General features: G+C 50.7%; 2 protein-coding genes across 2 annotated transcripts in view; one reads left to right on the top strand and one right to left on the bottom strand.

Moving 5' to 3' along the window:
• Positions 1-13,330, top strand: part of P2RX3 (purinergic receptor P2X 3) — a 34,532-nt gene extending 21,202 nt beyond the window's left edge. The window contains exons 9-12 of the mRNA XM_017498970.2: positions 9,270-9,363; positions 9,633-9,698; positions 10,597-10,674; positions 11,120-13,330. Of these exons, the coding sequence (XP_017354459.1) occupies positions 9,270-9,363; positions 9,633-9,698; positions 10,597-10,674; positions 11,120-11,233 (352 nt within the window). The 3' untranslated portion in view covers positions 11,234-13,330. The remainder of the gene's footprint in view (positions 1-9,269; positions 9,364-9,632; positions 9,699-10,596; positions 10,675-11,119) is intronic.
• Positions 13,331-16,599: 3,269 nt separating this feature from the next.
• PRG3 (proteoglycan 3, pro eosinophil major basic protein 2) overlaps positions 16,600-20,136 on the bottom strand; it is a 4,729-nt gene continuing 1,192 nt past the window's right edge. Inside the window, exons 3-6 of the mRNA XM_037728016.1 lie at positions 19,318-19,631; positions 18,512-18,643; positions 17,560-17,671; positions 16,600-16,739 (exon numbers count right to left, since the gene is read on the bottom strand). Coding sequence (XP_037583944.1) covers positions 16,681-16,739; positions 17,560-17,671; positions 18,512-18,643; positions 19,318-19,631 — 617 coding nt within the window. The 3' untranslated portion in view covers positions 16,600-16,680. The remainder of the gene's footprint in view (positions 16,740-17,559; positions 17,672-18,511; positions 18,644-19,317; positions 19,632-20,136) is intronic.

Below are 20,136 nucleotides of genomic sequence, written 5' to 3'. Positions count from 1 at the left end.
TGGGGTGCCTGACAGGAGAAGCAATTAAAGCGACACAGCCACGGGCAAAATCAAGGCAAAGCAGGGAAGCGGCAAGTGGAAACATACCCTATCCCCTCCTTCCCCCACCTCGGGTCCCCTACCAGTGCCACCCATTGACCAAATTCCCCAGAAACCAGGAGGAAGGAAGCTGGGGAATGTGGGCTGCAGAGGTCCACCTACAGGTCTCTCCAGACCAGAGACCGGCTCCCGGGGCGAGTGCAGAGTCTTTGGCCCACCACGTAACCATCCCTGCTTCCCTTCAAGTGTCTGGGCTCCAGTGGCCCTTCCAGCTGCGCCTGTCAGAGGAACCCCAACCCTGACAACTCCAGCCCCGCCTGTGCCTCTGGGGCTGCTTCCCGCTTCCCCAGATCAGCACTGGCAGCTGTTCGGGCTCTGTTCTTTCCTCCGATGCCTATGGCATCATCGCACTCACAGCCATGCTGTGCTTTCTGCACAGCTGAGGTGTTTTCACAGGCACCAGCTTAACAAGCTCCCTGCTCACTGAGGCTGCAATGAACTTTTTTTTTTTCAGACAGAGTCTTGCTCTGTCACCCAGGCTGGAGTGCAGTGGCGCTATCTCATCTCACTGCAATACTGCAACCTCCACCTCCTGGGTTCAAGTGATTCTCCTGCGTCAGCCTCCCGAGTAGCTGGGATTACAGGCACCCATCACCACGCCTGGCTAATTTTGTTTTTTTTGTTTCACCATATTGGCCAGGCTGGTCTCAAACTCCTGACCTTAGGTAATCTGCCTGCCTCAGTCTCCCAAAGTGCTGGGATTACAGGCATGAGCCACCACGCCCAGCCTGCAATGAACTTCTTTTGGCTCCTCTCTCAGGGAAGCAGTAAGGGTAGGCAAGAGCTTTGAAGTCAAGCAGCCAGGTTTCAGATCCCAGCTGTGCCCCTTGCCAGGCAGAGCAGCCTACGGAGCATGTCTGTGCTTTTCCCCAGCCTGTAAAATCAGGAATGTTGCCTGATGACCAGTAAACTATATGAATAGGAAGCTGTGTGCTAGGGACTGTGCTCAGCCTTCGCATTCCATAGCTCATTTAATCCTCTAGGCAACCCTACAGCTACTGCTCTTATCTCCATTTTACAGATGGAAAAACAGACTCAGACAGGTAATTCGCCCAAGGTCATATAAACCAGGTGGCACAGCCAGGATTCAGGCCCAGGGCCATCTCAGCCGCCAACTGCCTAGTTCAGCTGTTGTGAAGCCTACGTGAAACAACAGGTGTGGAAGCCTCTAGCCTAGTGCTTGGCGGGAGTAACTGCCCCACATACCTTTTCCCACTCTTTCCCGCATTGCCCTCTAGAGAGGCTGGCTCCCACCCGTAGCACCAACTTTCCCACCTAGCTAGCTGCCGGATCTAACTGTGTCCTGCTGGGGAGAGAAACAGCCTGTTGTTACCACCTTATACTAGCTCCACCTGCAGAATCGGGAGCATTTGGAGAAACAGGGACAGCAGGAGGGAGCCCCGAGGACAACCTAGCTAAACTCAATCTTTGAGATTTCAAGAATCTCCGAAATTGATTTATTCTTCTAGCAAGCATTTACTCAACCCCCTACTGTGGGCGTTAGGCCTTTGGGCAAACAGAAACAGTGAGACATGGCTCATAGTCCATAGTCCAAATTATTAGCTGTAGCCTGGTGTGGCAGATGCTGTAGTAGAGGCCTGAATCCCAATGGAGAGGGAAAAGGCGGCCCCGAGGGACGTCTCAGCTTCAGCTCACACCCCTGGTTTGTAGCGTTTGCTGGATTCCTGTGATGTAAATACTCCAGGATGGTCAATTTCAGGTTACAGGAGTGAAGTCACTAAATATGGAATTAGGAAGAGATGAACACAGTTGTCTGCCAGCTGGGGTGTGTAGACCCAGCTGCTGCCACTTCCATCCATCTCTACCACCAGCCCACCAACCCTCTTCTGGCTGCCTCAGAAACACCACGTTCTTTCCCACGAGAGGGCCTGCAGTTCCCTCAGCCAGGAAAGTGGCCCCATCTCTGGCCTTCTTGCCTTTTAACTCTCCATCCTTCAAGCCCCAGCTTGAGAGTCACTTTCTTTNACAATTTTTTGATATATCACATTAAATAAAATATAATAAATAACCTCACCTGTTTCTTTTTACTGTATTTTTTTTGTTTGTTTGTTTGTTTTAATTTTAAGTTCTGAGATACATGTGCAGGACGTGCAGGTTTGTTACATAGGTAAACGTGTGCCATGGTGGTTTGCTGCACCTATCAACCCATCACCTAAGCCCTGCATGCATTAGCTATATCCTGATGCTCCCTCCCCGCACTCCGCAACAGGCCCCAGTGTGTGATGTTCCCATCTCTGTGTCCATGTGTTCTCATTGTTCAGCTCCCACTTATGAAAGAGAACATGCGGTGTTTGGTTTTCTGTTCCTGTGTTAGTTTGCTAAGGACGATGGTTTCCAGCTTCATCCATTTCCCTGCAAAGCACATGAACTCATTCCTTTTTATGGCTGCATAGTATTCCATGGTGTATATGTGCCACATTGTCTTTATCCAGTCTATCATTGATGGGCATTTGGGTTGATTCCATGTCTTTGCTATTGTGCATAGTGCTGCAATAAACATGCATGCATGTATCTTTATAATAGAATGATTTATATTTCATTGGGTATATACCCAGTAATGGGATTGCTGGGTTAAATTATTTTTCTGGTTTCAGGGCCACTTTCACATGAAGCTTTACCTAACCCCCAGCCTAAGTCAGATGTCTAACCATGCTCACAGAATGGTACTCCTCTCCTTCCCAGCTCTTCCTTATGTCCAATTTTAGCTATGTATGGGCTTGTGTGGTTAATGAGTATCTCCTTCTCATGACAGTAGAGCTTGGAAAGGTATCAGTAGTACCTGGAACAGTGTCTGGCAACAGACTAGGTGTGCTCCAAATATTTGTTGAATACTAACAGAATGAGAGGCCATCTGAGCCAGGAGGTGAGAGGAACAGCATGGGCAAAAGCATGGATGTCTGTCTGTGGCATAGACACCTGCGTCTGTGGGGTGTGTTCAGGAAATGCAGGAAGGCAGGTAGTCTGGTGTGGCCGGAGCTTGAATGTGTGGCAGGGAGAAGAGCCTGCAGATGAGGCAGGTGAACAGGCCCAGGTCGGGAGGGGCCAAGGTGCCCAGTGATCCTGTCATTCTCACCAACCCCAACCCCAACCAAGAAAACAAAAGTGATCTGGTCGGAACCAGAGGACTTGTTGGAAATCAAGGCTTGGGTGTGGTGTATGTAGCTGAGGCCCTCTCCTTTTCAGATAGGAGGCTGCAGGGTCCTTCTGTCCTTCTGACACTGCATGGACCTCCAGGCTTTCTGTTCTGCTCCCAGCCAGTGAGGTATGGAGACCCACCCAGAAAATGCAAAAAGATGCCCCAGCTGGAGAATGAAATTAGTTAGGACCTAACAGAAATCAAGCAACAAAAGAACAGTGTAGAATACTGGCTAAGAATGTGGGTCCTACAGCTGGACTGCCTGGGTTTGATTCCCGGCTCCACTCACTGTTGGTTTTGTGACTTTAGACAAGTTGCTTCACCTCTCTGATCTTGATTCCTCAGCTGTGAAATGGGGATAGCAACAGTACTTACGTGCAGTGGTGTGGCTGTGAGCATTAAATGAGCTAATAAGCATAAAGCGTTTAGCACAGTGCCCAGTCACAGAGGAGCACTCAGTAGATGTTGGCTGTTATTATTACTAATGTCATGATCTACAGGAGCCCGGAGAATGTAATGGTTAAAGTAAATGTAGATATTGTTTCATTTTTATCTCGATGCTAGGCTAAGAAAGAAAGGGGATGTGTTTTAAGCGCTGGCTATATATGGACACTCTCTCAACTCATCCTCCTCACAGCTCTTTTTCCTCCCATTTTTCAGTTGAAATAAAAAGCTCAGAGAGGTTGAGTGATCTTCCCAGGATCCAGAAGCTAATTCACGACCACCATAGCACCACACCCAGATCCCCTAGGGCACCCTTAGAGGGTTTACTCCTAGATATAACATCATGGGACTGTGCCCTCTGTCTAATTCTGAGCAACTCTCCAACTTCAGCTCTTTCTTCACCCCTTGGCAAATTAACTTCTCTCGTCTATGAAATCCTGGGAGTTTGTAACAGTCAGAGTTAGTATTGCTAGCTGCTATAACAAACAAACCCCTCATTTCAGTGGCTTAACACAAAGGTTGATTTCTTGCCCATGGCGCGGTGCACTGTGGGTCAGTGAGGGTGGGGAGCTCCATGCAGTCATTCAGGGATCTAGGCTCCTGCCATCTTGACTCAGTCTCTAGGGCCTCAGAGTCCTCTCCTGACTCCTGAGCAATTGGCCAACAGGTAAGGAAAGGGAAGACACAGAAGGTACACTGCTCCAAACCACCTCAGTCCAGAGGTAACAGACCTCACTACCATTCACATTTCATTGGCAAAAACTAGTCGTGGGGTTCCAGCTAAATGCAGGGGACTGGGAGATGTGGTCTAATCGTGTGCCAAGAGAGGAAATAACCAGACCCTGGTGACCAGTGAGCCATCTCTGCCACAGGGGTGGGCAGATTCTGTGATCCCATCAGCCACAGAGGAGTGCAGAAGTTGGGACTCCTAGGTCACTCCCCTGTCTGCAGCCTGGGCCCACGCTCCCTGAGCTCCATTCCTCCTCCTTCCACCCAGGAAGAGAATCAGTCCCTGCCAACCCCCCTCAGAGGGTGGGTGGTTGGTGAGATAATGATCTTACCATGCTTATTGCCTCTTGGAAGGCAGGTGCTGGAGAAAAACCAAGTCTGCTTTGATTTTTCTCCCTGTTCCCTTCACATTCCTTCCCAGGATAAATTTAGCCAGCCCTCACTTTGAACGGCAGTGCCCAGGATACGACTTTTTGTTCTGCGAGTCGACGTCAGTGTCAGAGCTGTTTTCATGCTTGCAGCCTTCGGCCAGCAGTGAACATGTCAGGACCACAGGCCCAGCCTCTGCCCTGCCCCAAACATCCGCGACCCACCCTTTCATGCCTGCCCACTACCCATGGGCATCAGGAACCACGTTTCTGAGACAAGGGCCCTGAATTCTCTAGTGATGTGAGACAGAACACAGGCTTTAGAAGGGCTTTGAGATCTTGCAGAAAGGCTGTGTTATCTTTAACGGCCTCCGAGAGCTCAGGCAGGACGGCTCAAGGGGCATGAGCATGAATTCAGAGGCAACAGTATGGATTAGAATCCCAGCTCCGGCAAGTTAGCTTCTCACCCGTGTCCTCATCTTTACAATGGGTCAACAGCAGTGTAGCCTTCCTGAGATTAATGGAGATGCTTATATTAAGGAACTGCCTATATTGTTGGTGCTCTATAAAGATCAGCCATGGAGACAGCGATGGCTAGTTATACTTACCTTCAGGACAATCTAAAAGCCACAGTAAGGACTTCCTGGAGCCTTGTGCCCATTCCAGATACCTACTTCCTTAAAATATCCTAAGAGTCGTGCTTGGAGAATTACGTTCTTAGGCCCCGTCATCTTTACAGAAATGACATCCTGTCTTGTGTCCATCCTATTCCCCTCCGTTTGCTGCACCTTGGATTCATTCTGTTTTGCCTTGGTTGTGAAGCCGTCTTCCTCCACCACCTAGACTTTAACTTGGCATCATTTTAAAGATGGTTCAGCCCCTCCCCTCTCTCCCTGACCTCCAAGCCCTCTTCCAGCTGAGTGCTTGCACTTTCAGCTGCCTTCCCAGGGTCATTCTCATTCTAACCCTGGGTCTTACTCCTTCTTGGGATCCTCTTGCCTTCCCTGCCTTCCCTGCCTCTCCCTTAGCTGCACAGCCCACAAGGAAACACCGTCCCGGGTCAGGGTCCCCTGGAAACCTTTTACTCACTGAGTAAGTCTCAGCCTTACCCGAGCAACAGGTGCATCACTCAGGCACACCAGCTCTGCTCGTGCCCACGCACAGGCAGAAACAGAAAATGTGTCACCCATTCTCCTGTGCTCCCTTCTGACCCAGATAAAGCTCCCTAGGACTGAGCTTCCTCCTCCGTCAAGTGGGAGTGGTCAGGAAGGGGTCCTGAGGGGAAACAGTGGGTGGTCTCACAAACGGTGATGGAATAAAGACAGGATGCACAAAGGTGCATTTGAGGTAAAGGGAAGGGGACTAACCAGGCCAGTGAAGGGCCTCTGTGCTAGCCGTGAGGGCAAGGTGCTACCACCTAGGCTGGTGGGAGTGAGGGGAGGAGCAATCCCCAGAACCTGAAAAAGGCCGAGGCTGCCCAGCCACCTCAACGCCCTGGCCTTTCCTTCCCCACCCTCTGATCTGTCTGTGCCTTCCATTGGCTGAACCCACCTGGAAACAGAGGCCAAAGCAGTCTTTGCAGGCCAGGCTCTCAGGGCCCAGAGCTGGGTGCAGAAGGAACAGAGAATGGGTGTGGAGGAGCAGACAGAATCTCTAACACGAGAATCTCAGTGGTGTCCGTGTTTACACTGTCTCATCAGCAGACCTTCTAGTGGACCCTGAGCTCACCTGTGCTTATGGACATGGAAACAGACACGCTGAAGGCAAGGAGCATCAGAGGCCGCACTAACCGGTGGCAGAGCCAGGATTTAGACCCACTTCTGCCTAATTCCAGAGTGTCCCACTGCCAGATGGCAGCCAGGGCAGATAGTGGCAGATGTGTTGTGATTTAAGATGACCCTTCCCCATCATAGGCCATCTTCCTCTCGTGCCTGTAATCCCTCCATTATTGATTCATAGGGCTGAGCATTTCCTTCTCTCTGCTGTACAGGTTCAAATGCAAATATCCCCATCAGGAACACCATGTCAATTATTAAACACTTTCAGGAAATATGTTTCTCAATGCCCTGGTGGTAGAGGCCTAGGACTCTGTGGGGACTGGAAACCCTGAGAGGGCACAGTGTCAACCCCAAATGGTAAAGGAGCTTTCTGGGCACTTTCGCTCCAGTGATTTCACTGAATCCCCACAGCTTTCCAAGGATACTGACATCAGGAACACATTTTACAACTGTGGTACAGTAGCCCAAAGAGATGACCCTTTGCTCACGTAAGCGTTTGGCCCGTGATGGGCAGAGCCACACAGCAGAAAGTGCACTGGCTTTAGAAGCCAAAAGATTGATGCGATTTGAATCCCGAATCCAGCACTTCACTAACTACGAAACCCCAGGCAAATCTCCTCCCCTTCACAGGCATCTGCAAAATGGGGGTCTGAGTACTCACCTCTCTGTGTTGAACACTAACCTCTGTGTGTGGTGAGAATGAAATGGGATCATCCTCCTAAGTCCCCAGCAGCCAAGGCAGAGAAGGTGTAGGGGTCAAAGTCTCTGACTTGGGCAAATCTAGTGCTGGGCTTACCAGCTGGGTAATGCCAGACAAGTCACCTCACCCCCTCGGAGCCTGATTTGAAAAACGGAGCTATCACATGCCTGTCACGTGCGTTTTTCATTTCTTCTAACAAAATACCTGAATCTGGGCAATTTACAAAGCAAAGGAATTTATTTCTTCATGTATAGAGGCTGACAAGCCCAAGGTTTTAAAGCCAGCTGCATCTGCTGAGAGTCTTTCTACCTGTGGGGACTGCAGTCTCGGGCTCTGGGTGTCACGTGGAGAAGGAGCTGAGTGTGCTGATGTGCTAGCTCAGGTCTCTCTTCCTCTTGTTACAAAGCCACCAGTCTCCCTCCCATGATAGCCCATTAATCCATTAATCCATGAATGGATTAATCCATCCACGAGGGCAGAGCCCTCAGGGTCCAATCACCTCTTAAAGGCCCTACCTGTCAATACTGCCACTCTGGGGATTAAGTTTCAACCTGAGTTTTGGATGAGGATGTTCAAACCATAGCACTATCCCATAGGTTTGTTGCAAGGGTGAAATGAGATGAGGAGTCTGAAAGCACCTTTTAAAACCGCTTTGTGAATGTAAACACATTTCTTCAGCAATACCAACAGCCAACATCGGCCAGTGTTTCCTGGGTTCTTACTGGGTTCCAGGTACTCTCTACATCCCTGACGTATATGGTTTCACTCAATTCTCATGGCAGCGTTATGAAGCAGGACATGTGTGTATGTGTGTGTTTGTGTGTGTGTGTGTGTGTGTGTTTGTGTGTGTGTGTGTGTGTGTTTTGAGACTGAGTTTCACTCTTGTTGCCCAGGCTGGAGTGCAATGGCGTGATCTCCGCTCACCGTAACCTCTGTCTCCCAGGTTCAAACGATTTCCTGCCTCAGCCTCCCCAGTGGCTGGGCTTATAGGCATGTGCCGCCACACCTGGCTAATTTCGTATTTTTAGTCAAGATGAGGTTTCTCCATGTTGGTCAGGCTGGTCTCAAACTTCCCACTTCAGGTGATCCTCCTGTTTTGGCCTCTCAAAGGGCTGGGATTACAGGTGTGAGCCACTGCACCTGGCCAGGACTTTTGTATATTATTCCCACCTGCAAATGAGGAAATTGTGTCTCAGAGATGTTAAGTAACTGGCCTAAGGCTGCACAGTCAGTAAGCGGCAGAGCCAGACTTTGAGCCCAGATAAGCAGAGAAGCCTGTGGAGCAGTGAGCTCCCGCAGTGAGCCGGGAAAGGGAAGACTCAGACAAATGGAACTGAAGAAGCGTGGAGTCTAGCAGTGGCTCAAACTGTCAAACACATCAGAATCAGTGACGGAAATTATTTAAAAGGCAAGTTCTGGCCAGGCGAGGTGGCTCACACCTGTAATCCCAGCACTTTAGGAGGCCGAGGTGGGCAGATTACTTGAGGTCAGGAATTCGAGACCAGCCTCGCCGACATGGTGAAATCCCATCTCTACTAAAAATACAAAAATTAGCCAGTGTTGCTGGCGGGGCGCCTGTCATCCCAGCTACTCAGAAGGCTGAGGCACAAGAATCACCTGAACCCGGGAGGCGGAAGTTGCAGTGAGCCAAGATCACGCCACTGCACTCCAGCCTGGGTGACAGAGTAAGACTCTGTCTCAAAAATATAAAAATAAAAATAAATAAAAGGCTAGTTCTTGGGCTGCACCCACAGAGATGCTGATTCTGTGGGTCCAGGGTGGAGCTCAGGAATCTGCTTTTATAACAAGCCCCGAAGATGATGCTTGTGTGAGGGGTCAGCTAACCACACAGGGAGCAGCATGGTAGGTGTCTCCGCAAACTGTCGGTAAGGGCTGCTCAGTGAGCGAGGACACAGGGTTCTGGAGGACCCAGGAGGTTCAGGCAGGAGACACAGGAGCTCACAGCGGGACCCACCTCTGCCTCTGACCTCCAGGTTTGCCAAGTACTACAAAATGGAGAACGGCAGTGAGTACCGCACCCTCTTGAAGGCTTTCGGCATCCGCTTCGACGTGCTGGTATACGGGAATGTGAGTCCATGGGCCGGGAAGATGGGGTGGACAGGGGAGGCAGCCCAGACCACCTCTTGGATTCTGAAGAGACTCCTCTGGGGGGGCAGGGGTCTGCTGCTGGCCAGCTTGGACACCCTCAGCGGATCACTCTCCCATCTCTTCACCTGTGCCGTAAAGAGGAGGGACCTGCTAATCCACCAAGGGCCCTTCTGGCCCCAAGTGCAGCCTCAGGCCTCACCCCATCCCATGGGCCCTCTGCCCACTCGCCTTGGTCTTTGTGTACACAGGCCGGCAAGTTCAACATCATCCCCACCATCATCAGCTCCGTGGCAGCCTTCACTTCCGTGGGAGTGGTGAGTTCAGCCCCTCCAGGCTCCGACGGGCCAGTCAGAGTGGGGCCCAGATTGGCACCAGCAGGCAGAGAAGTGCCAGGGACAGCTCTGTCCTGTAAAGCCCCCCTCCCCCATTTGCCAGGTGCTTCTGTCTCCTTGGCCACCACCCTGCTGCGTCGGCCCTGGCTGGAACATCTCCAGTCGTGGAGCGCTCATTACCTCCAGAAGCAGCCTTCCCATTTTCAGGAGGTTCCACCTGTTACAGAGTTTCTGTTTCTCACAGTGTAGCTGGGGGAGGAGGCCCTGGGTTTCTGCAGACCTGAGATGCCTGAATGAGGAACAGAGCCCACGTGGCAGGGCGGGCACACAGCCTGCCTTCAGGGACTTTCCCCTTCCACCCCACGCAGTCCTCTCTCTGTGCAGCTGTGGTCTGCATTACCCCTAGGAGCTGGAAAGGCAGCCCTGAAACGTCCTGCAAAATCCCTGGGCATTTTTCTAAGAGGGAATATCAGTCAGGTAGAGGACTGGTCCCCACCCTGGCCTGCAGTCTGCTAAGGTGCTAGCTTGGATCTCTCTTCCTCTTTTTATAAAAGCCACCAGTTCCCCTCCCATGATACCCCATTAATCCATTAATCCATGAATCCATAAACAGATTAATTCATCCATGAGGGCAGAGCTCACAGGGCCCAATCGCCTCTTAAAGGCCCCATCTGTCAATACTGCCACATTGGGCATTAAGTTTCAACATGAGTTTGGATGAGGACGTTCAAACCCTAGCACTATCCTGTAGGTTTGTTGCAAGGGTGAAATGCTGTGCTCACTGTTTAGGCAGCTGGGAGTGGGGTGGGGGAGGGCTGCCCGAGCCCACCACTTCCTTCCTCCCTGCTCCCACCCATCCCACCTGCCTCTCCTCCTCCAGGGGACTGTTCTTTGTGACATCATCCTGCTCAACTTCCTCAAGGGGGCCGACCAGTACAAAGCCAAGAAATTTGAGGAGGTAAGTTGGGGGCGGGGGGCCCTTGGATGAAAGGGAGACGGGGCAGGACAGGCAGGGGCAGGGACCCTCACTGACTTCCCTTCTGGGGCCTCCTGAAGTGGAGTTCACTGGGCCTGAATGAATATTTGGGATGCAGACAAGGGAAGGCTTGGCCAAGAGTGGGTTCTGCAGAGAATCTTGGAGGTTCTGTGGGTCATCTCTGTCAAGGTCCCGACCCCGTCACCTCCCCTCTCCATTTTCTGGGGGCAGAACTATGGGATGCATGGGATGAATTGGGTTTCCATTTGCCCTCAGGGTACATGGGAGGAGCTTTGGGATCACACAGACATCCTGGCTCTCCTATGACCAGATCATGGGCGCCCACTGCTGAGTCTATCAAATGGGGTCACATAAGAGGATGTTACCCATAGTCAGAACTGGACAGCACCAGCTCTTCTGCCTGCAGGTGAATGAGACAACGCTGAAAATCGCCACTTTGACCAACCCAGTGTACCCCAGCGACCAGACCACAGCCGAGAAGCAGTCCACCGATTCGGGGGCCTTCTCTATAGGCCACTAGGGCCTCTTTCCAGGTCCCCACCCTCACCCCTGGGCTCCAGGCCTTCCAGCAGGGGACCCTGCCTGAGCACGGGGGCATGGGAGGGAAGAGCAGCTCTCATTTCTGCTGCTCAGTCCATGAGTACAGCTGGGACCAGGTGTCCAGCCCTCCCACTGCTCCAGCAGACAGGCAGTGCCCCTGCTGAGACCCCACTGTCACCCTCCCTCCTTGCTTGGCCCCATCTGCTTCCTAGAACCCCTGGGGCAGTAGCACCTGAGCAGTCCCTTTCCCAAAGAGTAGAGATGATAATGTAGGACAGATGGCCACAAGGGCCTACCAAGTGCCAGGCACTTTCACATGCGTTATCTCATTTAATCCTTAGAATAATCCTATGAGGTAGATATTAGTTTCCCTTGTTTTGAAGATAAACCGAGGCTCAGAGAGACTGAGTCATTTGCCCCAGGCTAGATAGCCAGGAAGTGAGAGAGCTTGGATTTGAACCTCCATCTGACTAACTCCATTGCCCACACCCCATGAGAGAAGAAAGAACTCTTGGGGGCCGTCAGCCCTGCTGCTTCAGCCGCCTCCGCCCTGACCGTGATCCGGTTCATAAAGAGTAAGCCCCAGGCCTTTCCCAGCAACTAAGGCTGCATTTTAGGGAGACTGGTTAGGCAATGTTGTGTGGCCCGATGGGTGGGTACCAAATTTAGAAGGAAACTGAAGGTATGGCTGTCGGTGAATTTTTCCTTATCACACCCCACAGCTCTCCCCTAGCCAGGGAAGGGGCCGTTCTTGTTCCTCTCTGGGAACCCACACCCACACACAACTGGGCCCCTCACTCTGGGGATTTGATTCCTGGACCTGGGAATTCGGCAGTCCTCATTTACAACATCGGCGAAAAGGCTCCAGTGAGGTCTGGTGCCTTGTGAGCTGGTCAGCTGGGTCAGCCAGGCCTGTCCCCACAGGGTCTTAACAAGGTATCCCATCTTTTAAGGTTAGAAGCTAAAGGGGCCTTAGAAACCATCTTATCTAACTGTCTTACTTACAGATGAGCAAACTAAGGCCAGAAAGGAAAATGACTAGTTCAGTGCCACAGTCAGTGGTGAAAGGAGAACACACATGTCCTGCCCTTCAGGGAAGGAGGCCAGAGCAGGAAGCTGGGTGCATTGACCTGGGCATCCTCTGTCTCTGTTCTGGCCTCTCTTACAGTGACAGGCCCAGAAGTTGCACCAGGACAGGGCTCAGGGGCAGACCCAGGTTTTGTGAAGCCTAAGCATATACAATTTGGGGACATCTCTTTAGAAGGAATACAAAATGAGGTATCAGAAGGGGTTCATGCAAGTGAATGAGCCTGAAGAATGTTTCAGTAGCTTCACGGTAAATCTGCATCTGGTAGAGTTGGGGTGGGCATGATCATGAGGTCTCAGCAGCACCAGCTCAACTGTAGATGGAGGGCGGCCCTCAACACAAGGTGCAGGAAGTCGGGGAGGGCAGCTTCAGGAGCAGTTCAGGAGGCTCGAACAGTGGGTACTTGCAAAGGCCTTGCCCCAATGACCCCCCGCCCCAGGGGGAGAAGGGGTAAGACCCTCCCCACATAAGGCTCATCACTCCTTCCCTCGCTCTGCCCTAACCCACAGCCCTATGCCCAGGATGGTGCGCAAGGGGTCAGCTAACCATACAGGGAGGAGCGTGGCTGGTGTCTCAGCAAACCGTTGGGGCAGGACCTTCCTAGGGTCAGCCTTGGGAATTGGGCAATGCCCAGAGATCTGACCAGACTCTGTTTCCCCAGCAGAGACATCAGTGAAGGCAGCACCACATTCTCCACCTGGGACTCCCCCAGGCATCCCTGGGGAATCCAGCTTTCGGGAGGCTGGGGTCACAGGGATGCTCTCTAATGGGGAGATGAAGGAGGCATCGGTGTCCTGAAGGGACTCTCCCCCAAACCCTCCTTTCACCCAGATGAAAGTGGTCCTCCTGCAGGTGCCTCAGGCCCCTCTAGAGCCAGCCAGCAAGTACGTGTGAGCCTGAGGTTTTCCTCCCCATATCTGAACTAAGTTACCGTTTCTGTGTGCTAGATGTAGGGTTAAAATCAGTAGTGATAAAAACAGCTACCTTGTCTTTTGTATTGTGGTTTACTAAGTACAATCACTAACATAATCACATGGACCCTCACACCCACCCCGGTGAGTCTGCTATGGTTTGTTATTAATCCTATTTGATAGAAAAAGAAATATACAGTACATAGAAAGGAGATCTGGAAGCCATGGTCATTCCTAACGCTACATTTCCACTGACAGTTCCACACATCTTTCCCTTCTGTGTTCCTTCTCACAAAACCTTGTTCTCAGCAAGCTGCCAATCAGCCTTCCAGGGGTATTAATAGATAACATTCTGGGGAATTTCTTCTCTCAAGAGTACTTCCCTTTTAATCAAGGGTTATTCGACACTGGAAGGCCTTAATCAACCAAAGAAATGAATATGTAAGGGTCGACGTTGAAGCCTAATGTAGATAGTGCTGGAGATTTGAGGAGCATCTTATCTACCCCTGTCTGCCTCAAGTAAGCTTCAGTCTGGAGGGGTCTTAGCCCCTCTTCTTTCCCCTCCCAGACTCTGCCCTGGTTTTGACTGGCAGGATGTTGGGCTACTGGATTTGGCTGAAGTCCATTCTCCATCAGGGAGGTAAGTAGAGGCTGATACAAGGGGCTTGGCATCCAGTTGAAATATGAGTCCCAGGACCACTTGCACAGAACGTCCTTGATGGCCTGTCCTTCCCACCCCTCCAGACAACACTGTTCTTCTAGAAGCATAGCATCAAGAATGGATTTATTCTAAAGCATGACTCTCCAATGGGGAAAAAAAAGAATGGGCTTATTCATATATATATATATATATATATATATATATATATATATAGAAAATCTCAGTGTCATTGATCACTAGAGAAATGCAAGTCAAAACTATAATGAGATACCATCTCACCAGTCAGAATGGCTATTACTAAAAAGTCAAAAAATAACAGATGCTGGTGAGGTTGTCGAGAAAGGGAACACAAGCTCCATTGGTGGGAGTGTAAATTAGTTCAACCATTGTGGAAGGCAGTATGGCGATTCCTCAAAGAGCTGAACATAAACCATTCTACCATGAAGACACAGGCACGAATGTTTATTGCAGCATTATTCACCATAGCAAAGACATGGAATCAGCCTAAATGCCCATTAGTGACAAATTGGAGAAAGAAAGTGTAGTACATATACACAATGGAATACTATGCAGCCATAAAAAAGAACAAGATCATGTCTTCTGTGGGAACATGGGTGGAGCTAGACACCATTATCCTTAGCAAACTAAAGCAGGAACAGAAAACCAAATACCTCATGTTTTCACTTATAAGTGGGAGCTAAATGATGAGAACTCATGAACACAAAGAAAGAAACAACAGACACGGATCTCCTTGAGGGTGGAGGGTAGGAGGAGGGAGAGAAGCAGAAAAATATTGGGTAGTAGGCTTAGTACCTGGGTGATGAAATAATCTGAACAACAAACCCCCATGACATGAGTTCACCTACATAACAAACTTGCACATGTACCCATGAACCTAAAAGTTAAAAAAAAAAAAAAAAAGGGCTTATTGTAGTGTGTAGTGTGCAGATCTGCGTGGGGCCCTACTCCCAGTTGGCTCTCCTTCCATGCCCTTGGGGAGAAGGACCACCTGACTTGCTGTGATTAGGAGCTGTCTGACCCAATTTCCATCCAAGGCAGTTGGACAGACCCCTGTACTGAGGACAGGACTTTTCCTGTAGAGACAGTCCCTGGGGCCCAGCATTGGTAAAGTCCCTGGCAATGCCAGTGCCCATTCTCCTGTTGCCATAGGCCTGTCCATGTTTAAGGGCCTCATCTCTACTGTTTCTCCATCACCCACTTTCCCCAGGGCTTTCTGATCCTGTCCCCTCAACTTTAGCACCCTTAGAAACACAGAACATCTGGGAAAACTTCTTTTCGCACCTGAAACCACATTCCATCAGATGCTGGTACAGATATACACATACACACAAACATAGTCCTGTATGCAGGTACACTCAGACACACAGTGAGACATAGACCCACCCACATACATACTGGTCAAAGCCACAGAGGAAGACATATATGCATACACAGAGATTCAGGAACATAAGGCTGCAAAGCTCTGCAGACATATGCATTCACAGGTGTGCACAGACAGAAAGGCATATCCATAAATACACAGAGATATATAAACATGCACATTCAACACGCAAATTCATACTGAGTCACAAATTTATGTACATTTACATATATAAATTCACACATAAACAGGTATACACAAACACTGACTCGTACATATGCACATATGTACATGTGCACACACAGAAATACTTGTGTATTCTCCTTGGGCCCCATGTAGAAATACACTCCCAAGAAGTGTCTCTCTCCCCGTCACCCCCTCACAATCCAGGGCTCTCTGCCCCTTGATAAGCTTCCTGCTTCATCAACTCTGCTCCCTTCCTGCAGCCCAGTACTTGTCTGTGACAAAGTTAAGAGCAACAACGATAATCTCTCTCAATGTCCCCAGGGTCTGAGAAAGTGAGAGACGGAGAGACGCAGAGGCCTGGGGCTGCAGAACCGGGACTGGGAACTATCAGACACCCTGGCTTTCTGCCCAGGGCCCTGCTGGGAAAAGCTGCTCCTTCCTAAAGATGTGGCCCCTCTACAGAGGTAGGCCAGGAGGAAGGAAGGGGAGGACCACCACCCTCCTGGGAATGGATGGGGAACGTGCCTCACAAGAGGCTGGGGACTCACAGAGGTGGCTGGGAATGGAAATGGGGGCCATTATCAGAAGCCAGAAAGGCACAGGGCAGAGGAACAGGCTGCCCCAAGACAAGACTGCCTTCTCCCCCATCTCCTCGGGGTGTCCCCTCGGTGAGACCTCCATGTTCCATGCCAACTCTTGAATCAGCCCCATCACGTTTATTTTTGGAAAACCCCCCACCCTGCACCCCATACTGAATCCAAACAAAGCAAGAGGACCAGCAAAGCACCCCACACCAACTGAGGTCCCACCCCCTCCCCCACAATTCTTACCCCAACACCCAACTCCTCACCTCCACCACTCCCACCCCTATTCATATCCCCCTCATCACCTCCACCACCCCTACTCCCACCACCCGCACCCCCACCCCTACCCCATGCCGGGGGAGGCCTTCAAGACTGCGTCCCTGGTCCTCGATCCGCTGTCCAGCGCCGCCACCAGTCCCCACCAGCCGCCCTACTCACCCATTGCTCACTTTCCCAAAAAGAGTGCATGCTTCCAGGATTTTCCCGAACTGGGGTAGTCCCCCAAAGTGACAAATAAAGAAGCGAGAGTCAGGAAATGCTGTGGGCAGTCTGAATTTATGAGCAGGAGAGGCTGGGCGATGGGAGGAGGCTGCAGGCAGGGTCTCTGCGCCATTGGCTTAGAAGGAGCAGACGAAGGGCAGTCGCTTCTTGCATAGAGCTCGTCGCCAATAACCTCCTAGTAGCAGAGCGCACAGTGAAGTCCACCGCCCCGCGGGGTCTGGCCTGGGCTTCACCTCCCTTCCTCCTCAGGGGCCCCACATGTCCCCCTCAATGGCCATCGTCATCTGCCAGCCATGTGCTTGCCCCACATCCCTACTGGCTCACAGTTGCTGAGCTCCTACTAAAGCTAGGCTGTGTGCTAAGTGCCTTAGATGGACTTAGGTGGATGATTGCATTTAATCCTTACCATGGCTCCAAGAGGTGGGTGCTGCCATCATCCCCATTTCGCAGATGAGGAAGTGGGGGCTTGGTGGAGATAAACAACGTGCATGTATCACGGCTGGCATGTGGCAGCGCTGGGATGTGAACTGCAGGGTCTTGCTCCGGCATATGGGAGCTTAGCCACTGTACTAAACCCCCTCACACCTGGCACACATGCTTCTGCCTACATCTGCCGTTGGAGGAGGGCATCTTGTCTCTCAGCCATCCCTAATCCCCCCATCCTTTCTTTTCTCTCATCCACACCTTATATCCACTTCCGATACTCTCATTGGTCACATCTGTGGTTCGAATTTATTGCCCTCATAGCAAAGGAGGCAAAGGATTTCCCCACACACATACCATCCAGCCTACCCCACCTCCTCCCTGGAACTTCTGTCACTTGGTTTTGCTTTGAGGCTTCCCTGTGTCTCAGCCCTCCTCACAGACAGGACTTGGGTTCTCCAGTCAGTGGGAGGGTGTCAGTTTGGGGAGGTGTGTTCAGACAGCTCAAAGTGGTAGTATTAAAAATCCACTTTACTACCCCTTCTACCTGCCCTGGTGCCCTTCCCCCTCACCTTTGGTACGGAGGGCCACACAGCAGCCAATCCCGAGCTTAGGTTGCCCTGTGGACCAGTATGCAAAATTCCAGGGGCTCCCATCAGTCCAGCAAAACCGCTTCCACAGAAACTAGAGAAGTGACAGGCTAGGTCAGCAGACAGAGGTTCATATCAGGACCTCACAGAACACCCCCTGTTGACTTCTCTCACTGCCTACCAGACCAGGAGCCAGACACCCTAGAGACCCATTCCTAAGAGTTTGCAGGCAATGGCAGGGGAGGAGCAACCATCTCTCTCAGCCATCACACAGAGCCAGCTTCCCAAACTTTACTGTGTATACATTATCTCCTGGGGATATTGTTAAAATGCAGGTTCTGATTCCAGAGGTCTGTGGCGGGGTCCAAGATTCTGCATTTCTAACAAGCTCCCAGGTGACGGTGACACTGCTGATCCACGGGCCACATTTTGACATTTTGAGTACCACATATAATGCAACTTATTCACCCACAATTCCAGAACCACCCTGAGAGATGAAGGTCTCCATTTTAGAGATGAAGAAACCAAGACTCCAAGAAACCTATTTAGCTAGCTTTCTAAGTGACTAAGCTGGGTACGAAATCTGTCTTGTGACTCCAGTAGTATGCTGGTAAATGTTTATAAGCCAGCTCTTGGGGTGGTGGGAGGATGGGGAGTAGAAGGGAGCCCTAATGTGTGGCAGTGGCCAATTTCCTTTGTGTAAATACTCCCACCATGGCTGATTTCAAGCTGCAAGCATGTCGCCACTGAGCATGGAATTGGGAAGAGATGTGCACCATCAGTTCTCCGGAGCCAGTACAAGCCACCTCCAGCACATCATTGCCTGCCACATTAAGGGCACCTGAGCTGCTGGCCTGAGGCTTGGCACCAGCAGGTGCTACCTTAACACAATCAGAAAGAACGTACTGCACCCAAGAGTTGGCCCCTGACTTACCCAGCCCCTGAGAATGCCTCCAATCCAGACCTGGTCCTGGTTGGCTGAGCTAGTGTAGCACTGAATGCGATCGTTGAAGTTGAAGTTGTGGATGGAGACCAGGTTGCCTCCATAGCATCTCTTGCAGACGTTCTGCAGACAGAAACAGAGTAGAGAATTCCCTCTCATTTATTTCAAGTTTCTGAGTCGCCAGGCAAGAGCCCAGCATCCCTTTTCAGGTTAATTGCTTCCCTTAATCCTATCTTTTGCTCCTTAATTAGCTGTCAGGCCAATCCTGCAGGAAATTATAATAATACTCATAACAATGTTAACCACCATTTACTAAGTGTTTATTATGACCCAGTGACTATTTCAAACACTTTCCATGTAATAGCTTATTTACTCCTCACCACAACTGTAAGAAGTTGGTGCTATATATCTTCGGTTTACAAATGAAGGTACTTAAAGCTCAGAGGCAAAGCGACTGACTTGCCCAGGTAACACAGCCAATAAAAGGCAGAGCCAGAATTTAACACAGGTGTATCTAACACCAAAGCCTTTTTTTTAAATCAGTAGGTCTCCCGAGACCAACAATATCATCATCACCTGGGAATTTGTTGTAAATGCAAATTCTCAGGCTTCACCCCAGCCCTCCTAAATCAGAAGTTGTGTGGCTGAGGCCCAGAAATCTGTGTTTTGACAATACCTCCAGGTGATTCTGATGCATGCAAGGCTTTGAGAACCACTAGCCTAAATGAATTGGGAATAGAAGATTGAATGTACTCTCTTCTCCCCCAGGTCCTCATAGCACCCTCTCTACTACTTACCTCAGCTCTTGAAAACGTTGTAGGAGTCCGCACCAACAGGAAGCGGCAGGTCTTGCATCTTGGACTTCCCTGCACTTCAACTGTGTCTTCTTCCCTGGGGCACTGAAAGTCCTTGTCTAAGGCAGCTGGGTCCGACTCCATGGCTTCCTCATCCTCAAAGGCGTCTTGGCAGGTAGAAACCTTGACCTCCTCTCCCTCTGCCTGAATCACCTCCTTGGTCAAAACCAACTCTCTCTCCTGTTCACCCGAACTATCCAGATCCTGGCCTAGGTATGCCTCTGTCTCTAGGCTCTCCAGATGGGGGACATCATTCTCTGGGAAGAAGAGGTAACCTGCCATCAGGTCAAGAGCTTCCTTGTTCCAGCACCGTGGACAGCTCCAGCACCTAAGCTTTCCTAGGAACTCCACCTGAAGCCAAGACTGGAGGATTTCCTTGGTGTTAGGTAAGGAGAGATCTCTCGGGTCATACCCACAAATGGACAAGAACCTGACTTCTGGCTGACACCATGAGTGTGTGTTTTGAAGGTGGGAGAAAGCACGTGTGAGAAGCCTGGAGCAGTCACCAGCCCTTCATCTTAACAGGTGGGTGGTTTTTCCTTCTGAAAGTTCAGGTTACAGTTGGCTGGGCATGGCAGCTCACACTTGTAATCTCAGCATTTTGGGAGGCCGAGGCAGGGGAATCACGAGGCCAGGAGTTTGAGACCAGCCTGGCCAATATGGTGAAAGCCCATCTATACTAAAAATACAGAAATTAGCCAGGCATGGTGGCGTGTGCCTGCAGTCCCAGCTACTTGGGAGGCTGAGGCAGAAGAATCACTT

The sequence above is a fragment of the Cebus imitator genome, unplaced genomic scaffold (genome assembly GCF_001604975.1).
Source record: "Cebus imitator isolate Cc_AM_T3 unplaced genomic scaffold, Cebus_imitator-1.0 Scaffold253, whole genome shotgun sequence".
NCBI lineage: Eukaryota > Metazoa > Chordata > Mammalia > Primates > Cebidae > Cebus > Cebus imitator.
The sequence above is the reverse complement of the archived record's forward strand: the minus strand, read 5'-3'. Positions and strand labels throughout refer to the sequence as shown.